This window comes from Zonotrichia leucophrys, unplaced genomic scaffold, assembly GCF_028769735.1.
Source record: "Zonotrichia leucophrys gambelii isolate GWCS_2022_RI unplaced genomic scaffold, RI_Zleu_2.0 Scaffold_88_184519, whole genome shotgun sequence".
Taxonomy (NCBI): domain Eukaryota; kingdom Metazoa; phylum Chordata; class Aves; order Passeriformes; family Passerellidae; genus Zonotrichia; species Zonotrichia leucophrys.
Genome location: NW_026992293.1, coordinates 149,616 through 167,600, shown reverse-complemented (window position 1 = coordinate 167,600; position 17,985 = coordinate 149,616). Strand labels below are relative to the sequence as shown.

General features: G+C 56.3%; 2 protein-coding genes across 3 annotated transcripts; one reads left to right on the top strand and one right to left on the bottom strand.

Moving 5' to 3' along the window:
- Positions 1–2,827: 2,827 nt before the first annotated feature.
- On the top strand, positions 2,828–8,198 carry LOC135460692 (uncharacterized). The gene is made up of 2 exons (XM_064737606.1): positions 2,828–2,934; positions 5,758–8,198. Exon 2 carries the CDS (start codon positions 5,763–5,765, stop codon positions 7,551–7,553), a length of 1,791 nt encoding a protein of 596 aa, XP_064593676.1. The 5' UTR covers positions 2,828–2,934; positions 5,758–5,762; the 3' UTR covers positions 7,554–8,198.
- Positions 8,199–10,221: 2,023 nt separating this feature from the next.
- On the bottom strand, positions 10,222–17,819 carry LOC135460688 (AP-1 complex subunit sigma-1A). Of its 2 annotated transcripts, none has more exons than XM_064737600.1 (5): positions 17,627–17,819; positions 15,875–16,053; positions 14,292–14,400; positions 13,107–13,244; positions 10,222–10,333 (listed from the first exon to the last, which is right to left on the bottom strand). In XM_064737600.1, the coding sequence occupies exons 1-5, from the start codon at positions 17,816–17,818 to the stop codon at positions 10,286–10,288; spliced, it is 666 nt and encodes a 221-aa protein (XP_064593670.1). In that variant the 5' UTR covers position 17,819; the 3' UTR covers positions 10,222–10,285. The 2 variants fall into 2 exon arrangements, with proteins under 2 accessions (XP_064593670.1, XP_064593672.1); XM_064737602.1 differs by having other exon boundaries at positions 15,875–16,030; positions 17,627–17,714.
- Between the last annotated feature and the right edge of the window lie 166 nt (positions 17,820–17,985).

The window sequence follows — 17,985 nt, the reverse complement described above, 5'->3', positions numbered from 1 at the left end:
CTGTCCCTATAGATCTCTATAGGTTCCTATAGGTTCCTATGGATTTCTATGGATCCCCATAGGTCCCCATGGCCCCCCGGGCCCCCCCGGTCCCCTATAGCTGCCCCTATAGGTTTCTATGGCTCTCCATGGGTCCCAATGGATCCATAGGTCCCTGTGCCTGTCTCTGTAGGTTCCTATAGGTCCCTATGAATTTCTATAGGTCCCTATAGGTCCCCATAGGTCCCCATTGCCCCCCGGGCCCCCCCGGTCCCCTATGGCCCCCATAGGTGCCCCCCCCAGCACTGCGGCCTCGGTGAGTCACCAATGCAGCTGCTGGGGGGGGGAGGGGAGGGGGGGCCCGTGTGGAGCTCCCGCCCCTCCCCCACCCCTGGGGGGGCTCTGAGTCATGGAGGGGGGGGGATGGGGGCTATGGGGGCTATAGGGGGCTATGGGGGCTATAGGGGCTATAGGGGATGGGGGGGATATAGGGGATGGAGGGAGTTTTATAGGGGGTTTTATAGGGGTTCTATAGGGGCTATGGGGGCTATAGGGGGTATGGGGGGTGTGGGGGCTATGGGGGGTTTTTATAGGGGTATGGGGGCTATAGGGGATATAGGGGCTATGGGGGCTATAGGGGGTATGGGGGGTGTGGGGGCTATGGGGGGTTCTATAGGGCTATGGGGGCTATAGGGGATATAGGGGGTGTGGGGGCTATGGGGGATGTCACAGCAATAGGGGCTGTAAGGGTGTGCAGGGGTCTATAGGGGCTATGGGGGTGTGTAGGGGTCTATAGGGGCTGTAAGGGTGTGTAGGGGTCTAGAGGGGCTATGGGGGCTATAGCGGATGTGGGGCCTATAGGGGCTATGGGGGTGTGTAGGGGTCTATAGGGGGTACGGGGGCATGAGGGATGGGGAGCTATGGGGCTAGAGGGGATATGGGGGGTGTGGGGGCTATGGGGGTTTCTATAGGGGCCATAGGGGACGGGGGGTGTGTAGGGGTCTATGGGGGCTATGGGGGCTGTAGGGGGCTATAGGGGCTATGGGGGCTATAGGGGCTATGGGGCTAGAGGGGATATGGGGGTGTGGGGGCTATGGGGGATGTGGGGTCTATAGGGGCCTATGGGGGTGTGTAGGGGTCTATAGGGATGTACAGGTGGTGTGTAGGGGGTGTGTAGGGCTATAGGGTGAGTGTGTAAGGTGTGAGTAAGGCCTGTGTGGGTGTGTAGGGGGTGTGTAGGTGTATAGGAGTCTATAGGGGCCTATACGGTTCTATAGGGGTGTGTAGGGGGTCTCCATGTGTGTCTCAAGCCCCCAAAATACACCCCCAACACTAATTAACCCCCAGCCCTAATTAACCATCAGCCCCATTCATTCCCCCAGACTCATTCACACCCAGCCCCATTCATTCATCCCCTTCCAGCCCCATTCACTCCCCAGGCCTAATAAATCCCCAGCCCCATTCATCCCCACAGCCCCATTCATGCCCCAGACTCATTCACTGTGACCCCATTCACGCTCAACCCCATTCATGCCCCCAGACTCATTCACACCCGGCCCCATTCATTCATCCCCTTCCAGCCCCATTAATTCCTTCCCCCGCCCTTTTCATGCCCCCAGACCCATTCATGCCCCCAGCCCCATTCATCCTCTTTGAGCCCCAAATGAACCCCAGCCGTAATTAACCCCCAGCCCCATTAATTTTCCCCCACAGCCCTAATTAACCCCCAGCCTCATTCATTCTCCCCCAGCCCCATTTCCCCCTTCCCGGCCCCATTCATCTCCCTGCCCCATTCACGCCTCAGCCCTAATTAACCCCCAGTCCCATTAATTTCTCCCCCAGCCCTAATTAAACCCCAGCCCCATTCACTCTCCCTCAGCCCCATTTCCCCCTCCCTGCCCCATTCATCCCCCAGCCCCATTAATTTCCCCTCCAGCCCCAATTCACCCCCAGCCCCATTAATTTCTCCCCCAGCCTTAATTAACCCCCAGACCCATTCACTCTCCCCCAGCCCCATTTCTCCCCTTCTGGCTCCATTCATCTCCCTGCCCCATTCACCCCTCAGCCCTAATCAACCCCCAGCCTCATTAATTTTCCCCCATAGCCCTAATTAACCCCAGCCCCATTTCTCCCCTTCCGACCCCATTCACCCCCCAGCCCCAATTCACTCTCCCAATCCCATTCATTCCCCCACCCCATTAATCCCCCCAACCCCATTCATCCCCCCCCAGCCCCATTTAATACCCCCACCCTATTTATCACCCACCCCAACCCCATAACCCACAGCCCCATTTAACCTCCCGACCCCATTCATGCCCCCCCACCGCATTAATCACCCCCAGCCCCATTTAATCACCCCCAGCCCCATTTAATCACCCCCAGCCCCATTCATGCCCCCCCACCCCATTCATCCCCCCCAGCCCCGCCCCACCCACTCCACCCCCCCCCCCCCCCCCGCCCATTCATCCCCCCGCGTTCATTCATTCATCCCTCCGCCGCGGGGCTCTCTGCGCATGCTCGAGGTTCCCCCCCCCCCACGACCCCACCCCTTTTTTTTCCCCGGGCCCGGCCGGATTTTTATGAATGGGCCATTGACGTCATCGGAGACCCCCCACGTGGGGCCCCCGCGCGTATAAAGGGGGCGGAGCCGGCGCTGTCCGCGGTGCTGAAGGGCGAGACGACGGCGAGACCACCGCGACCCCTCCCCCCCGTTTTCTTCCCCCCTTTTCTCACCGCGACCCCTCCCTTCACCTGAACCCCCTCCCCCACCCCTTGGCGACCCCCCCTCCCTTATCGGGACCACCCCCGCCCCCGCTTCTTGGAGCCCCCTCCCCCACTTTTCTTCAAGACCCCTCCCCAAATTTTTGCAGCCCCTCCCCCAGCGAGCACCGCCCCCCCCCTAGGCTGGAAAAGGGGGGGGGATCCCCCGGATCGGCCGAGACCCCCCCGGAGCCGGTAGGAGCCCCCTCCCCATTAAGATTTGGGGGAGATTGGGTGGGGTCCCCCCTCCCCCTCCTCCCACATGGGTTTTTTTGGGGGTGGGGGAGGGAATTTGGGGAGGGGGGAGGGGCGCGAGGAGCGCGTGGGGGCGCGGGCAATGGGGGGGGGGGGATGGGCGCGCGTGGGTGCGATCCCGAGGGTGGGGGAGGGGAGGGGGAGGGGCGGGATCCGCGTGGGTGTGGCCGTGGGGGGAGGGGAGGGGTGGGGGAGGGGGGGGATGGGGCGGGCGGTGGGGGGAGGGGTGGGGAAGGTGGTGGGGGAGGGGTCGCTCACGTGCGGGGGAGCGCGAGCGCACGTGGGCTCGGGGCGCGGTGCGCGCGCGGGAGTGGGCGTGGTCACACGTGCGCGGGTGCGCGCGATCCAGGTGTGCTCACACGTGTGTGTGTGTGCTCTGTGTGTGTTCACACGTGTGTGTGTGTGCTCTGTGTGTGTTCACACGTGTGTGTGAGATCCAGGTGTGCTCACACGTGTGTGTGTGCTCTGTGTGTGTTCACATGTGTGTGTGTTCTGTGGTGTGTGTTCACACGTGTGTGTGTTCTGTGTGTGTGTTCACACGTGTGTGTGAGATCCAGGTGTGCTCACACGTACGTGTGTGTGCTCTGTGTGTGTGTGTGTGTTCACACGTGTGTGTGAGATCCAGGTGTGTTCACACATGTGTGGGTGTGTCCCGTGCGTGTTAACACGTGTGTGTTCCAGGTGTGTTTTCTGTGTGTGATCCTGGTGTGTTCACACCTGTGTGTTCCACGCGTGTTCTCCGTGTGTGTGCACACCTGTCCGTGTGTGTTCGTTGCCTGGGACTGCGTGTGTCACCGTGAGTGTGTCACCCTGCGTGTGTCACCGGGGAATGTGTCACCCTCTGTGTGTGTCACCGTGCGTCACCCTGTGTGTCACCTGGGGATGTGTCACCGCCTGTGTGTCACCCTGTGTGTGTGCGTGTGCATTCTCCAGGTGTTCACACCCATGCGTGTGTTCTCTTTGTGTGTGTCACCTGGGAATGCGTCACCGTGTGTGTGTGTGTGTCACTGCGTGTCACCTCTTGTGTGAGTGTTCTCCAGGTGTTCACACCTGTGCGTGTGTTCTCTGTGTGTGTGTGTGTCACCTGGGAATGCGTCACCGTGTGTGTGTGTCACTGCCTGCGTGTCATCTCTTGTGTGAGTGTTCTCCAGGTGTTCACACCTGTGCGTGTGTGATGTGGGATATTGTCATCCCGTGTGTCACCCTGTGTGTGTCACCATGTGTGTGTCACTGTGAGTGCGTCACCCTGTGTGTGTCACCGTGTGTCACCCTGCGTGTGTCACAGTGTGTCCGTGTGTGTTCACACCTGAGTGTTCACACCTGTGCGTGTGTGATGTGGGATATTGTCATCCCGTGTGTCACCCTGTGTGTGTCACCCTGCGTGTGTCACCATGTGTGTGTCACCGTGAGTGTGTCACCCTGTGTGTGTCACCGTGAGTGCGTCACAGTGTGTCTGTGTGTGTTCACACCTGAGTGTTCACACCTGTGCGTGTGTGATGTGGGATATTGTCATCCCGTGTGTCACCCTGTGTGTGTCACCGTGCGTGTGTCACCCTGCGTGTGTCACCGTGTGTGTGTCACTGTGAGTGTGTCACCCTGTGTGTGTCACCGTGTGTCTGTGTGTGTTCACACCTGAGTGTTCACACCTGTGCGTGTGTGATGTGGGATATTGTCATCCTGTGTGTCACCCTGCATGTGTCACCCTGTGTGTGTCACAGTGTGTCCGTGTGTGTTCACACCTGAGTGTTCACACCTGTGCGTGTGCTCTCTGTGTTTCACGTGTGTTCACACCTGTGCGTGCGTGTTCTGTATTGACACCTGTGTGTTCACGCCCCCATTTGTTCTCTGTGTGTTCTGTGTCTGTTCACACCTGAGCGTTCACACCTGCACCTGTGTGTTCCGCGTGTGTTCACACCTTGTGTGTTCACACCTGTGTCTGCTCACACCTGCACGTGTGTGTTTTGTGTGTGCTCTGTGCATGTTCACACCTGTGTGTTGTGTCTGTTCACACCTGTGTCTGCTCACACCTGCACGTGTTCTATGTGTGTGTTCTGTGTGTTCACACCTACACGAGTGTTCTGTGTATTTACATCTGTGTGTTCACACCTGTGCATTGACCTGCGTGTATTCTGTGTTCACACCTGAGTGTTCACACCTGAGTGTTCACACCTGAGTGTTCACACCTGTGTGTTCACACCTGTGCATTGACCTGTGTGTATTCTGTGTTCACACCTGAGTGTTCACACCTGTGTGTTCACACCTGTGTATTCACACCTGTGTGTTCACACCTGTGCATTGACCTGTGTGTATTCTGTTTTCGCACCTGTGTGTTCACACCTGAGTGTTCACACCTGTGTGTTCACACCTGTGTATTCACACCTGTGTATTCACACCTGTGTATTCACACCTGTGTGTTCACACCTGTGTGTTCACACCTGAGTGTTCACACCTGTGTGTTCACACCTGAGTGTTCACACTGTGTATTCACACCTGTGTGTTCACACCTGTGTCCCCTTGGGGGGGGATCCCTGGGGGTCCCTGGGGGGACACGGGGGAACCCCAAAGTGACACAACCACGGCTGGGGAGGGGAGGGGTCAATGACATCACCACAAGTGTGCCCAACCCCCCCTCCCCCATTTGGGATATTCTGGTGACCCCCCCCCCCCCAAACACCCAAATTTTGTCTCTCACCCCCAAATCCCCCCTTTTTTTTTTTTGTCTCTCACCCCCAAATCCCCCTTTTCCCCCATTTTTCATTCCAGCCACCATGACGCCCCCACCCCGCCCCTTACGCAGCGCCGCCCTCCTCCTCTCCATCACCCTCCTCGTCCAGAGCCGCCCCCAACCCACCCCAGGACCCCCCAGGACCACCCCTCCCACAACCACCCCTCCCACCAGCCCACCCACCCCTCACTCCATCTCCAAGCGCTCCCCGCCTTCATCCTCCTCATCCTCCTCCCACCCCTCGGACGTGCTGAAGGAGCTGCAGGAGCTGGGGCGGCTCCGCGCCGAAGCCAAACGGGACCGGCAGCGGGACCGGGAGCGGGAGCGGGAGCTGGGATGGGCGAGCTCGCGGCAGCTGCGGCAGCAGCAGAGCCTGGAGCACCGGCTGCTGGAACGGCGCTACCAGGAGCTGGCCGAGAGCCGGCGGCAGGCGCAGGCGGCGCGGAAAGCGGCGGCCGAGGAGGAACGCTTGGCCGACCTGGCCTCGGATCTTCTGCTCCGCTACCTCCTGAGAGGGCCCGGAGGCGTCGTGGCCGAGGATAAACGCTCCGAGGAGGAGGAGGAGGAGGAGGAAGGGTTTGGAGGTGGGAAGGATGGGTTTGGTGGTGAGGAAGAGGATGAGGAGTTTGGTGGTTATAAGAGGAAGGATGGGTTTGGTGGTGGTGACCTCAATGATCTTGGTGGCTACAAGGGCAAGGACAGGTTTGGTCTTGGTGAGGACATCAATGATGAGCTTGGTGGCCACCAGAGCTACAAGAGCAGGTTTGGCCTCAGCAATGACCTCAACGATGACCTCAATGATGACCTGGGTGGCCACAAGGCCAAGGACAGGTTTGGTCTTGGCGATGACCTCAACGATGACCTCAACGATGACCTTGGTGGCCACCAAACCTACAAGACCAAGGACAGGTTTGGTTTTGGCAACGACCTCAACGATGACCTTGGTGGCTACAAGGCCAAGGACAGGTTCAACCTTGGCAATGACCTCAACGATGACCTCATCGATGACCACCAGACCTTCAAGACCAAGGACAGATATGGGTTTGGCAATGACCTCAACGATGACCTCGATGACCACCAAACCTACAGGACCAGGGACAGATTTGGCCTCAACAACGACCTCAACGATGACTTTGACGTCTACAAATCCAAGGACAGGTTCAACCTCGATGGCTACAAGGGCGGCTACGACGCCAACGACGCCAACGAGGTCTTCAAGGTCAACCGGCGCTTCAAGCTCCGAGGCGGCGCCAACGATGACCTGAAGGCCAACAATGACCTCGGTGACAACTTCAAGATCAGGGGCGGCTTGGATGACCTCAACGGCGGCTTGGAGGACAACGAGATCCTCCCGGCGCGTGGCCACCGTGGCAACCGGATCGCCACGGCTTCATCATCATCATCATCATCATCATCTTCAGAGGTGACCACCGGCGATTCCGAGGAGGTGTCACCACAAGACCCGGCCGAGGTGGACGAGCTGGACCCCGGCACCATCGACCAACTGATCGAGCTGTCCAGCAAGCTCCACCTGCCGGCCGACGACGTGGTGGACATCATCCACGACGTGGAGCAGAAACGCAAAGAGGAGGAGGCCACGGGCTTGGGCATGGCCATGGCGGCCATGGGCGTGGTGGCGCCGGCCGTGGATGAGGAGACGCCGCCGCCGCCGCCGAAGGTGCCGGGTCGGCTCCCCAAATCCAGGATCCGGCCGCCGGAGCAGACGCCGGCCAGGACTTTGGTGCCGCGGCGTCCGCCGCCGCCGCTGAGGGATCGCCAGGTGGAGAAATATCTCCAGAGGGTTTTGGGGAGCCCTCCCCGGGGGTACCCCTGAGGGTTTTGGGGGTTCTTCCCCCCCAAAAAATAAACCCCCAACCCCCCATCCTTCCTTCCTTCCCACCCTCCCCATGCTCGGGTGTGTTGTCCCCTCCCAGTTTGTCCCAGTTTGTCCCAGTTTGTCCCAGTTCTGATTGTGGAGTTCCTCACCCTGACCCTGTCCCGGTCTCACGGTTCCAGTTGTCCCAACCTGACGGTCCCCTCCCTGTCCCAGTTAATCCCAGTTCTGCCCAGTTCCCTCCCAGTTTGCCCCGGTTCCATCCCAGTTCCCTCCCAGTTTGATCCCAGTTTATCCCAGTCCCTCCCAGTTTATCCCAGCCCATCCCAGTTTATCCCAGTCCCTCCCAGTTCCATTCCAGTCCATCCCAGTTCCCTCCCAGTTTGATCCCAGTTTATCCCAGTCCCTCCCAGTTTATCCCAGTTCCCTCCCAGTCTCTCCCAGTTCCCTCCCAGTCCATCCCAGTTCCCTCCCAGTTCTCTCCCAGTTTATCCCAGTTCCATACTGGTCCATCCCAGCCCCTCCCAGTTTATCCCAGTCCCACCCAGTTTATCCCAGTCCGTCCCAGTTCCATACTGGTCCATCCCAGCCCCTCCCAGTTTATCCCAGTCCCTCCCAGTCTCTCCCAGTTCCATCCCAGTCCCTCCCAGTTCCATACTGGTCTATCCCAGTTTTCTCCCAGTCCATCCCAGTTCATCCCAGTTTATCCCAGTCCCCCCCAGTTTATCCCAGTCCCTCCCAGTTCAATCCCAGTCCATCCCAGTTCCATACTGGTCTATCCCAGTCCCTCCCAGTTTATCCCACTCTCTCCCAGTCCCTCCAAGTTCATTCCAGTCCCTCCCAGTCCATCCCAGTTTATCCCAGTTCCCTCCCAGTTTATCCCAGTCCCTCCCAGTTTATCCCAGTTCAATCCCAGTCCCTCCCAGTTTATCCCAGTCCAATCCCAGTTTATCCCAGTCCCTCCCAGTCCATCCCAGTTCAATCCCAGTCCCTCCCAGTCCCTCCCAGTTCTCTCCCAGTTCTCTCCCAGTTTATCCCAGTTTCATACTGGTCCATCCCAGTCCCCCCCAGTTTATCCCAGTTTATCCCAGTCCCTCCCAGTTTATCCCAGTCCATCCCAGTCTCTCCCAGTTCCCTCCCAGTCCATCCCAGTTCCCTCCAGTTCTCTCCCAGTTTATCCCAGTTCCATACTGGTCCATTCCAGTCCCATTCCCAGTTTATCCCAGTCCCTCCCAGTTTATCCCAGTTTATCCCAGCCCCTCCCAGTTTATCCCAGTCCCTCCCAGTCTGTCCCAGTTCCCCACGGGGGGGTTGCCTGTAAATAACCCCCCAATGACGAATTTTGCTAACGAATAAAAGCGACTATTTTAGTACGAGTTCCTCCCGTTCTTTGGGGGGTGGGGGCAAATTCCGACCCCCCTGGGGCAAATTCCGACCCCCCTGGGGCAAATTCAGACACCCCAGGGGCAAATTCAGACACCCCAGGGGTAAAACTGCCCCAAAAAGGGTGAAAAAGAACCCCAAAAAGGGAAGAAATGACCCCAAAAAAGGGGTAAATTCTGCCCCCCGGGGCAAATTCAACTCCCCCTGGGGCAAATTCAACCCCCAAGGGCAAATTGGGATCCCCCAGGGGTAAAACTGCCCCAAAAAGGGGTCGAAATAACTCCAAAAAAGGGAATAAATGACCCCAAAAAAAAGAGAATTAATGACACCAAAAATGGAATAAATTACCCCCAAAAGAGCATAAATTACCTCCCAAAACAGAATGACCCCAAAAAAGAGAATAAAGGACCCTAAAAAGAGAATGAATGACCCCAAAAAGGGAAAAATGACCCCCAAAAGGGGTAAAATACCCTAAAATGGGGTAAAATAACCCCAAAAAATTATCAAATGACCCAAAAAAAAAAAAAAAAACCAAAAAGAAAGAACCCCAGAAAAGGATAGAATAACCCCAAAAAGGAGCAAAACAGCTCCTAAAACGTGGTAAAATAACCCCAAAAAGTGCTAAAAAAACCCCCCAGAAGATAAAATAACCCCAAAAAATATGGAATAACCCCCAAAAAAATCTGAAATAACCCCAAAAAAATCTGAAATACCCCAAAAAATTATAAAATAACCCCAAAAATCTATAAAACATTTATAAAATAACCCCAAAAATCTATAAAATAACCCAGAAAAGGATAAAATAACCCCAAAATCCCATTTGAACTCCCCCCAAATCACCAAGCTCAGCTCGAGTCTCCACAGATTTTATTCCAAATTTTTTCCTTTTTGTTTTTGGGGTTGGGGGCTCTGTGGTCCCATAATTGATGGGGGAGGGGGGGGGTCCCTAAAAATTTGGGGGGATTCCCCAAAAAATTTTGGGGAAGGGGTCCCAAAAAATTTTGGGGGAAATCCCCAAAAAATTTGGGTTGGGGGGGGGAACCTTTAAATGAGTCCCCCCCCCAAAATAGACAGGAATTTGTGGGAAATTTTGGGGGGTGAGGACCCCGAAATTGGGGACCCCCCCCACCCTAAAAAAATTGGGGAACCCCACCCCAAAAAATTTGGGGACCCCAAAAATTAGGGCCCCCCCCATTATAGATATATTTACAATATGGGGGGGCCATAAGGGGGTGTCCCCTTCTCCCACCCCCCCCAATTTTATTCCAGGCTGGGATTGGTCCCATGGGGGGGGGTCCTCAAAATTTTGGGGAGGGGGTCCCCAAAAATTTGGGGGGATTCGGGGGGGGCTATGCCAGCCCCATTTCCTCCAGGACGCTCCGGGGGGATTCGTCCTCCTGTGGGAGAAAGAAAGGGTTAAATTTGGGGAGGGGACCCCAAAAATTGAGGGTTTGGACCCCAAAATTTGGGGTTATTGCACCCTAAAATTTGGGGGGGAAGTGGCCAAAATTTGGGGGGCTTGGATCCCAAAATTTGTGGGGAAAATCTCAAAATCTGGGGGGTTGGACTCTAAAATTTGGGGGAGTTGGACCCTAAAATTTGGGGGGTAAGAGCACAAAATTTGGGGGGGGTTGATCCCAAAATTTGGGGGGAAAGAGCCCAAAATCTGGGGGGAAAGGGGGAGTGAACCCCAAAATTTGGGTGGGAACTGGGGCGACAGAACCCCAAAATTTGGTGGTACAAGGGGGGAACACAACCCCAAAATTTGGACGGGAAGTGGGGAGTGAACCCCCAAAATTTGGGGGGGTTGGACTTTAAAATTTGGGGGGATGGAACCCCAAAATCTGGGGGTAGAAGAGCCCAAAATTTGGGGGGTCGGACCTTAAAATTTGGGGGGGATAAAAGGGGATTCAACCCCAGGATTTGGGGGGACAGAACCCCAAAATTTAGGGGTACAAAGGGGAGAACCAACCCTCAAATCGGGGGGGGGGAACACACCCCAAAATTGGGGAGGGGGAAATGAACCCCAAAATTTGGGGGGCCCTGGGGGGTTTCAAAGGGAACCGAACCCCAATCCCAGTTTGGGGGGTTCAATCCCAGTTTGGGGGGTTCAGTCCCAGTTTGGGGGGGGCCCTGTCCCAGTTTGGGGGGTTTCATCCCAGTTTGGGGGGTCAATCCCAGTTTGGGGGGTTCAGTCCCAGTTTGGGGGGGTCCTGTCCCAGTTTGGGGGGGTTCAATCCCAGTTTGGGGGGTTCAGTCCCAGTTTGGGGGGGGTTCAGTCCCAGTTTGGGGGGTTCAATCCCAGTTTGGGGGGGTCCAATCCCAGTTTGAGGTGGTTCAATCCCAGTTTGGGGGGTTCAGTCCCAGTTTGGGGGGGCCCTGTCCCAGTTTGGGGGGTTCAGTCCCAGTTTGGGGGGTTCAGTCCCAGTTTGGGGGGGTTCAATCCAGTTTGGGGGGGCCCTATCCCAGTTTGGGGGGGTCAATCCCAGTTTGGGGGGTTCAGTCCCAGTTTGGGGGGGTTCAGTCCCAGTTTGGGGGTTCAGTCCCAGTTTGGGGGGTTCAATCCCAGTTTGGGGGGGTTCAGTCCCAGTTTGGGGGGGTCAGTCCCAGTTTGGTGGGTCCTGTCCCAGTTTGGGGGGGGTCAATCCCAGTTTGTGGGGGTCAGTCCCAGTTTGGGGGGTCAATCCCAGTTTGGGGGGGTTCAATCCCAGTTTGGGGGGGTTCAGTCCCAGTTTGGGGGGTTCAATCCCAGTTCGGGGGGCTCTGTCCCAGTTTGGGGGGGCTCTGTCCCAGTTTGGGGGGTTCAGTCCCAGTTTGGGGGGGTCATTCCCAGTTTGGGGGGTTCAGTCCCAGTTTGGGGGGTTCAGTCCCAGTTTGGAGGATTCAATCCCAGTTTGGGGGGTTCAGTCCCAGTTTGGGGGGTTCATTCCCAGTTTGGGGGGTTCAATCCCAGTTTGGGGGGGTTCAATCCCAGTTTGGGGGGTTCAATCCCAGTTTGGGGGGGTTCATTCCCAGTTTGGGGGGTTCAATCCCAGTTTGGGGGGGTTCAATCCCAGTTTGGGGGGTTCAATCCCAGTTTGGGGGGTTCAATCCCAGTTTGGGGGTCCACGCCCACCTCCCCCTGGATTTTTGGGTGTCCCAATGGATTTTTGGGATTTTTGGGTCCCCCATTCCCTCCTGGCAGATTTTTGGGGATTTTTTTTTTGGATTTTTTCAGATTATTTGGGGGGACTTTTTGGGGTGATTTTTTTTTTATTTTTTGGGATTTATTTTGAGATTTTTTGGGGATATCTTGGAGGATTTTTTCAGATTATTTGGGGGGACATTTTGGGGTGATTTTTAGGGGGATTTTTTTTGAGATTTTTTTGGGATTTATTTTGGGATTTTTTGGGGGGGATTTTTTGAGATTTTTTGGGATTTTTTTGGGGGTATTTTTGGGGTGTCCCACCTCCTGCAGCAGGTCCGCCTGCTCGATGGCCTTGAGGACACTTTGGGATTTTTGGGGGATTTTTTGGGGGATTTTTTTGATTTTTCGGGATTTATTTTGGGATTTTTTGGGGGGGATTTTTTGGGATTGTTTTGATATTTTTGGTATTTTTGGGGTATTTTTGGGGTGTCCCACCTCCTGCAGCAGGTCCGCCTGCTCGATGGCCTTGAGGACGCTTTGGGATTTTTGGGGGGATTTTTTTTTGAGATTTTTGGGGGATTTTTTTGGGATTTTTGGGAATTTTTTGGGCGATTTTTTGGGGGATTTTTTGAGATTATTTGGGGGATTTCTGGTGGGATTTTTTGGGGATTTTTGGGTGGATTTTTTTGGGATTTCTTGGAGGATTTTTTGGAGGATTTTTGGGGATTTTTTGGGGGATTTTTGGGGGAATTTTTTAAAGATTTTTGGGGGATTTTTGGGGGCATTTTTTGGGGGATTTTGGGGGGATTTTTGGGGTATTTTTGGGGTGTCCCACCTCCTGCAGCAGGTCCGCCTGCTCGATGGCCTTGAGGACACTTTGGGATTTTGGGGATTTTTTGGGGGATTTTTTTGATTTTTTGGGATTTATTTTGGGATTTTTTGGGGGATTTTTTGGGGATATCTTGGAGGATTTTTTCAGATTATTTGGGGGGACTTTTTGGGGGGTTTTTGGGTATTTTTCAGGTGATTTTGGGGTGTCCCACCTCCTGCAGCAGGTCCGCCTGCTCGATGGCCTTGAGGACGCTTTTCTTGGACGTGTCCTGGATCTCGCCGCCCATCACGAACTCGTCCAGGATGAAGTACGCCTTCTCAAAGTTGAAGATGATGTCCAGCTCACACACCTGCCCGGGACGGGGACATTGCGGTGGCCCTGGTGGCACCTGGAGAACTTTGGGGTGGCCCTGGTGGCACCTGGAGAACTTTGGGGTGGCCTTGGTGGCCCTTGGGGGCTCCTGGAGAACTTTGGGGTGGCCCTGAGGAGCTCCTGGTGGCACTTGGGGTGGCCCTGGTGGCCCCTGAAGAACTTTGGGGTGGCCCTGGTGGCCTTGAGGAGCTCCTGGAGAAGTTTGGGGTGGCCCTGGTGGCCTCAAGGGGCTCCTGGAGAACCTTGTGGTGGCTTTGAGGGGCTCCTTGAGAACTTGGGGTGGTCCTGAGGGACTCCTGGAGAACTTTGGGGTGGCCCTGGTGGCCTTTGGGGGCTCCTGGAGAACTTTGGGGTGGTCCTGAGGGACTTCTGGTGGCACTTGGGGTCTCCTGGAGAATTCTGGGGTGGCCCTGGTGGCCCTGAGGGGCTCCTGGAGAAGTTTGGGGTGGCCCTGGTGGCCTTGAGAGGCTCCTGGTGGCCTTGACGAGCTCCTAGAGAACTTTGAGGTGGCCCTGGTGTCCCTGAGATGTTTCTGATGTCCTTGAGATGTTTCTGGTGACCCTGGCATGTCCCTGATGTGTCCCTGAAGACCCTGATGATCCCCAGATGTCCCTGAGATGTTTCTGGTGATCTTGGTGTCCCCAGGATGTCCCTGAGGTGTCCCTGATGAACCCAGGATGTCCCTGAGGTGTCCCTGATGACCCTGGGATGTCCCTGATGACCCTGAGATGTTTATGATGACCCTGAGGTGACCCTGATGTCCCCAAGATGTCCCTGAGATGTTTCTGATGTCCCCAGGATGTCCCTGAGGTGTCCCCAGGATGTCCTTGAGATGTTTCTGGTGACCCTGAGGTGTCCCTGGTGTCCCCAGGATGTCCCTGAGATGTTTCTGATGTCCCCAGGATGTCCCTGATGACCCCAGGATGTCCCTGATGTCCCCAGGATGTCCCTGAGATGTTTCTGGTGACCCTGAGGTGTCCCCATGGTGTCCCCATGGTGTCCCCCGGGCCGTGTCCCCACTCACGCTGCCGAAGTACTTGTCCAGCAGCTCCACGTAGCGGTGGATGAGCTCCAGCGTGATCAGCTCGTTGTCCTGGCCCTCGATGGCGCAGCAGAAGTACAGGCTGGCGTACCTGGGGGACATCGTGGAGGTGGGGACGTCCCCATGGCCACCAGAACCCAACCATGGAGTCCCCATGGCCACCAGAACCCAACCATGGAGGTGGAGATGTCCCCATGGCCACCAGAACCCAACCATGGAGGTGGGGATGTCCCCATGGCCACCAGAACCCAACCATGGAGGTGGAGATGTCCCCATGGCCACCAGAACCCAACCATGGAGGTGGGGACGTCCCCATGGCCACCAGAACCCAACCATGGAGGTCCCCATGGCCACCAGAACCCAACCATGGAGTCCCCATGGCCACCAGAACCCACCATGGAGGTGGAGATGTCCCCATGGCCACCAGAACCCACCGTGGTCAACCCATTGTGGTCCCCATGGCCACCAGAACCCATCAGGGTCAACCCATCATGGTCCTCATGGCCACCAGAACCCAACCATGGAGGTCCCCGTGGCCACCAGAACCCACCGGAGCATGGGGATGTGCCTGAGGAGGTCCCATCATGTCAGTCCAATCATGGTCACCCATGAAGATCAACCCATCATGGTCAACTGACCGTGGTCAACTCAACCATGATCCATCATGGTCAAGCCAACCATGGTCAACTCATGAAGATCAACCTACCATGGTCAACCCAGCCATGATCAACCCAGCCATGATCAACCATCATGATCAACTTCTGAAGATCAACCCATGATGGTCAACCAACCACGGCCAACCAACGACGATCAACCCAACTTAACATGGTCAACCAATCATGGTCAACCTAACCATGGTCAACCCAACCATGGTCAACCCATCATGGTCAACTCATCATGGTCAACCCATCATGGTCAACCCAACCATGGTCAACTCATCATGTCAACTCAGGAAGGTCAATCTATCATGGTCAACCAGCCATGGTCAACTCAACCATGATCCATCATGGGCAAGCCAACCATGGTCAACCCATGATGGTCAACCCAACGACGGTCAATTATCCATGATCAACCCAACCATGTCAACCCATCATGATCAACTTCTGAAGATCAACCCATGATGGTCAACCCAACCACGGCCAACCCAACCATGATCAACCATCATGGTCAACCCAACGATGGTCAATTTATCCATTATCAACCCAACCAGGTCAACCCAACCATGGTCAACCCAACTCTGCTCAACCCATCATGATCAACTCATGAAGGTCAACCCATCATGGTCAACCCAACCATGGTCAACCCAACCATGGTCAACTCAACCATGATAACCCATCGTGATCAGCTCATGAAGACCACCCATCATGGCCAACCCAACCACGGCAACCCAACCATGTCAACCCATCATGGCCAACCCAATCATGTCCAACCCTCCGTTTCAGCTCAGAAATTCCCATTTTTCGCCGCGAATCCCCGTTTTTTTTTTTTTCCATTTCCCTCAACTTTCCCTTTTTTTAACCACCAAACCTCGTTTTTTTTCCCACTTTTTTTTGGGTTTTTTGTACCTCTTGTAGACCACCTTGAGGTCCCTCCACTCGAGGAAGCTGCACATCTTGGGCTTCCTGGCCAGCACCACCTGCATCAGCTCCCGCACCATCTTCTTCTTGTCCTTGTCGGCCGTGGCCAGGTACCACTTCTGCAGCCTCAGTTTCCCTTGGCGGCTGAACAGCAGCATGAACCGCATCTGGGGGGGCTGGGGGGTCACTGGGGGGCACTGGGATAGACTGGAGGGGTTTGGGGCGATTTTGGGAGAGTTTTGGGGGGATTTGGGGTCACTGGGATGGACTTGGGAGGGGTTTGGTGGGGATTTGGTGCGATTTTGGGAGTTTTGGGGGGATTTGGGGTCACTGGGATGGACTGGGAGGGGTTTGGAGGGGATTGGGCGATTTTGGGGATTTTGGGGGATTGGGACTGGGATGGACTGGGAGGGGTTGGAGGGATTTGGGGATTTGGGGAGATTTGAGGTCACTGGGAGGGGACTGGAGGTTACTGGGAGGGACTGGGAGGGGTTTGGGGGATTTTGGGTGGTTTTAGGAGTTTTGGGTGATTTGAGGTCACTGGGAGGGAACTGGATAAACTGGGATGGACTGGGAGGGACTGGAAGGGGGTTTGGGGGGAATTTTGGGTGGTTTTAGGGAGTTTTGGGGTCACTGGGAGGGAGGGGGAGCAACTGGGATATACTGGGAGGGACTGGGAGCAACTGGGAGGGGGTTTGGGGGGATTTTGGGGGGATTTGAGGTGGTTTTGGGGAGTTTTGGGGGGATTTGGGGTCACTGGGAGGGACTGGGAGGGACTGGGATAGACTGGGAGGGACTGGGAGGGGGTTTGGGGGGGATTTGGGGGGATTTTGGGGAGTTTTGGGGAGATTTGGGGTCACTGGGAGAGACTGGGAGGGACTGGGAGGGGATTTGGGGAAGTTTTGGGGGGATTTTGGGTGGTTTTAGGGAGTTTTGGGGGGATTTGGGGTCACTGGGAGAGACTGGGAGGGACTGGGAGGGGGTTTGGGGAAGTTTTGGGGGCATTTTTGGGTTCTTTGGGGGGGATTTGGGGAGTTTGGGGTCACTGGGAGGGACTGGGAGCTACTGGGAGGGAGTTTGGGGCAATTTTGAGGAGTTTAGCGGGGATTTGGGGCTTTTTTTGAGTTTTTTGAGAGGGATTTGGGGGAGTTTGGGGTCACTGGAGCAACTGGAAGGGACTGGGAGGGACTCGGAGGGAATTTGGGGGAGTCTTGGGTTATTTGGGGGGATTTGGGATCCAGGGATGGATTTTGGGAGGATTTTGGAGGGATTTGGGGTAGGGGGAAGGATTTTTGAGGAGATTACAGGAGATTTTGGGGTTGGGGGATGGATTTTGGGGGGGATTTGGGGTCTGGGAATGGATTTTTGGGGGATTTGGGGTCCGGGGATGGATTTTGGGGGGGATTTGGCATCCGGGATGGATTTTGGGAGGATTTTGGAGGGATTTGGGGTCCGGGGATGGATTTTGGGGGGATTTGGGGTCCGGGGATGGATTTTGGGGCGATTTCGAAAGATTTTGGTGTTGGGGGAGGGGGAGGGGCGAGGTCACGTGGGACCGAACCCCGGGAAAAATCTCCGTCCCCTCCCCCCCCCCAGTGAGAACCCAGGGGGTCACATGCTCAAAGGTCAAAGGTCACCCCACCGAGGTCACCACCCTCCAACCCTCCCCTCCCACGTGACCACCCCTCCCCAACCACGTGACCGCCCCTCCCCTCCCCCCCTCCCCCTTCCCCCGCTCACCATCGCGCCGTGTCCCGTGAGGGGGAGGGGCCGCGGCCGAAGCCGGGACCGGGGGCTCGGGGAGGGGTCGGGGAGGGGTCGGGGGGGTCCGGGAGGGGGTCCCGGGGGTCGGGGGGATCGGACGGGGCCGTTCCGCGCCTCCGGCAGCGCCGCGCCGGGTCCGCCGCTTCCGGGTGTGACGTCACCGCGCATGCGCCGGGCCGCGGCGTGTCGCCATGGCAACCCAAAACGGGGCGTGGTTTAGGGCGTGGTTTGCCCCTGAGGGGGCGGAGGGTTTCTATAGCAACGAGGAGTGAGCGGGGCTTGTCGCCATGGTAACCGCGGCGCGCTTGCCGCCACAGGGCGGGCGTTGCCGTGGT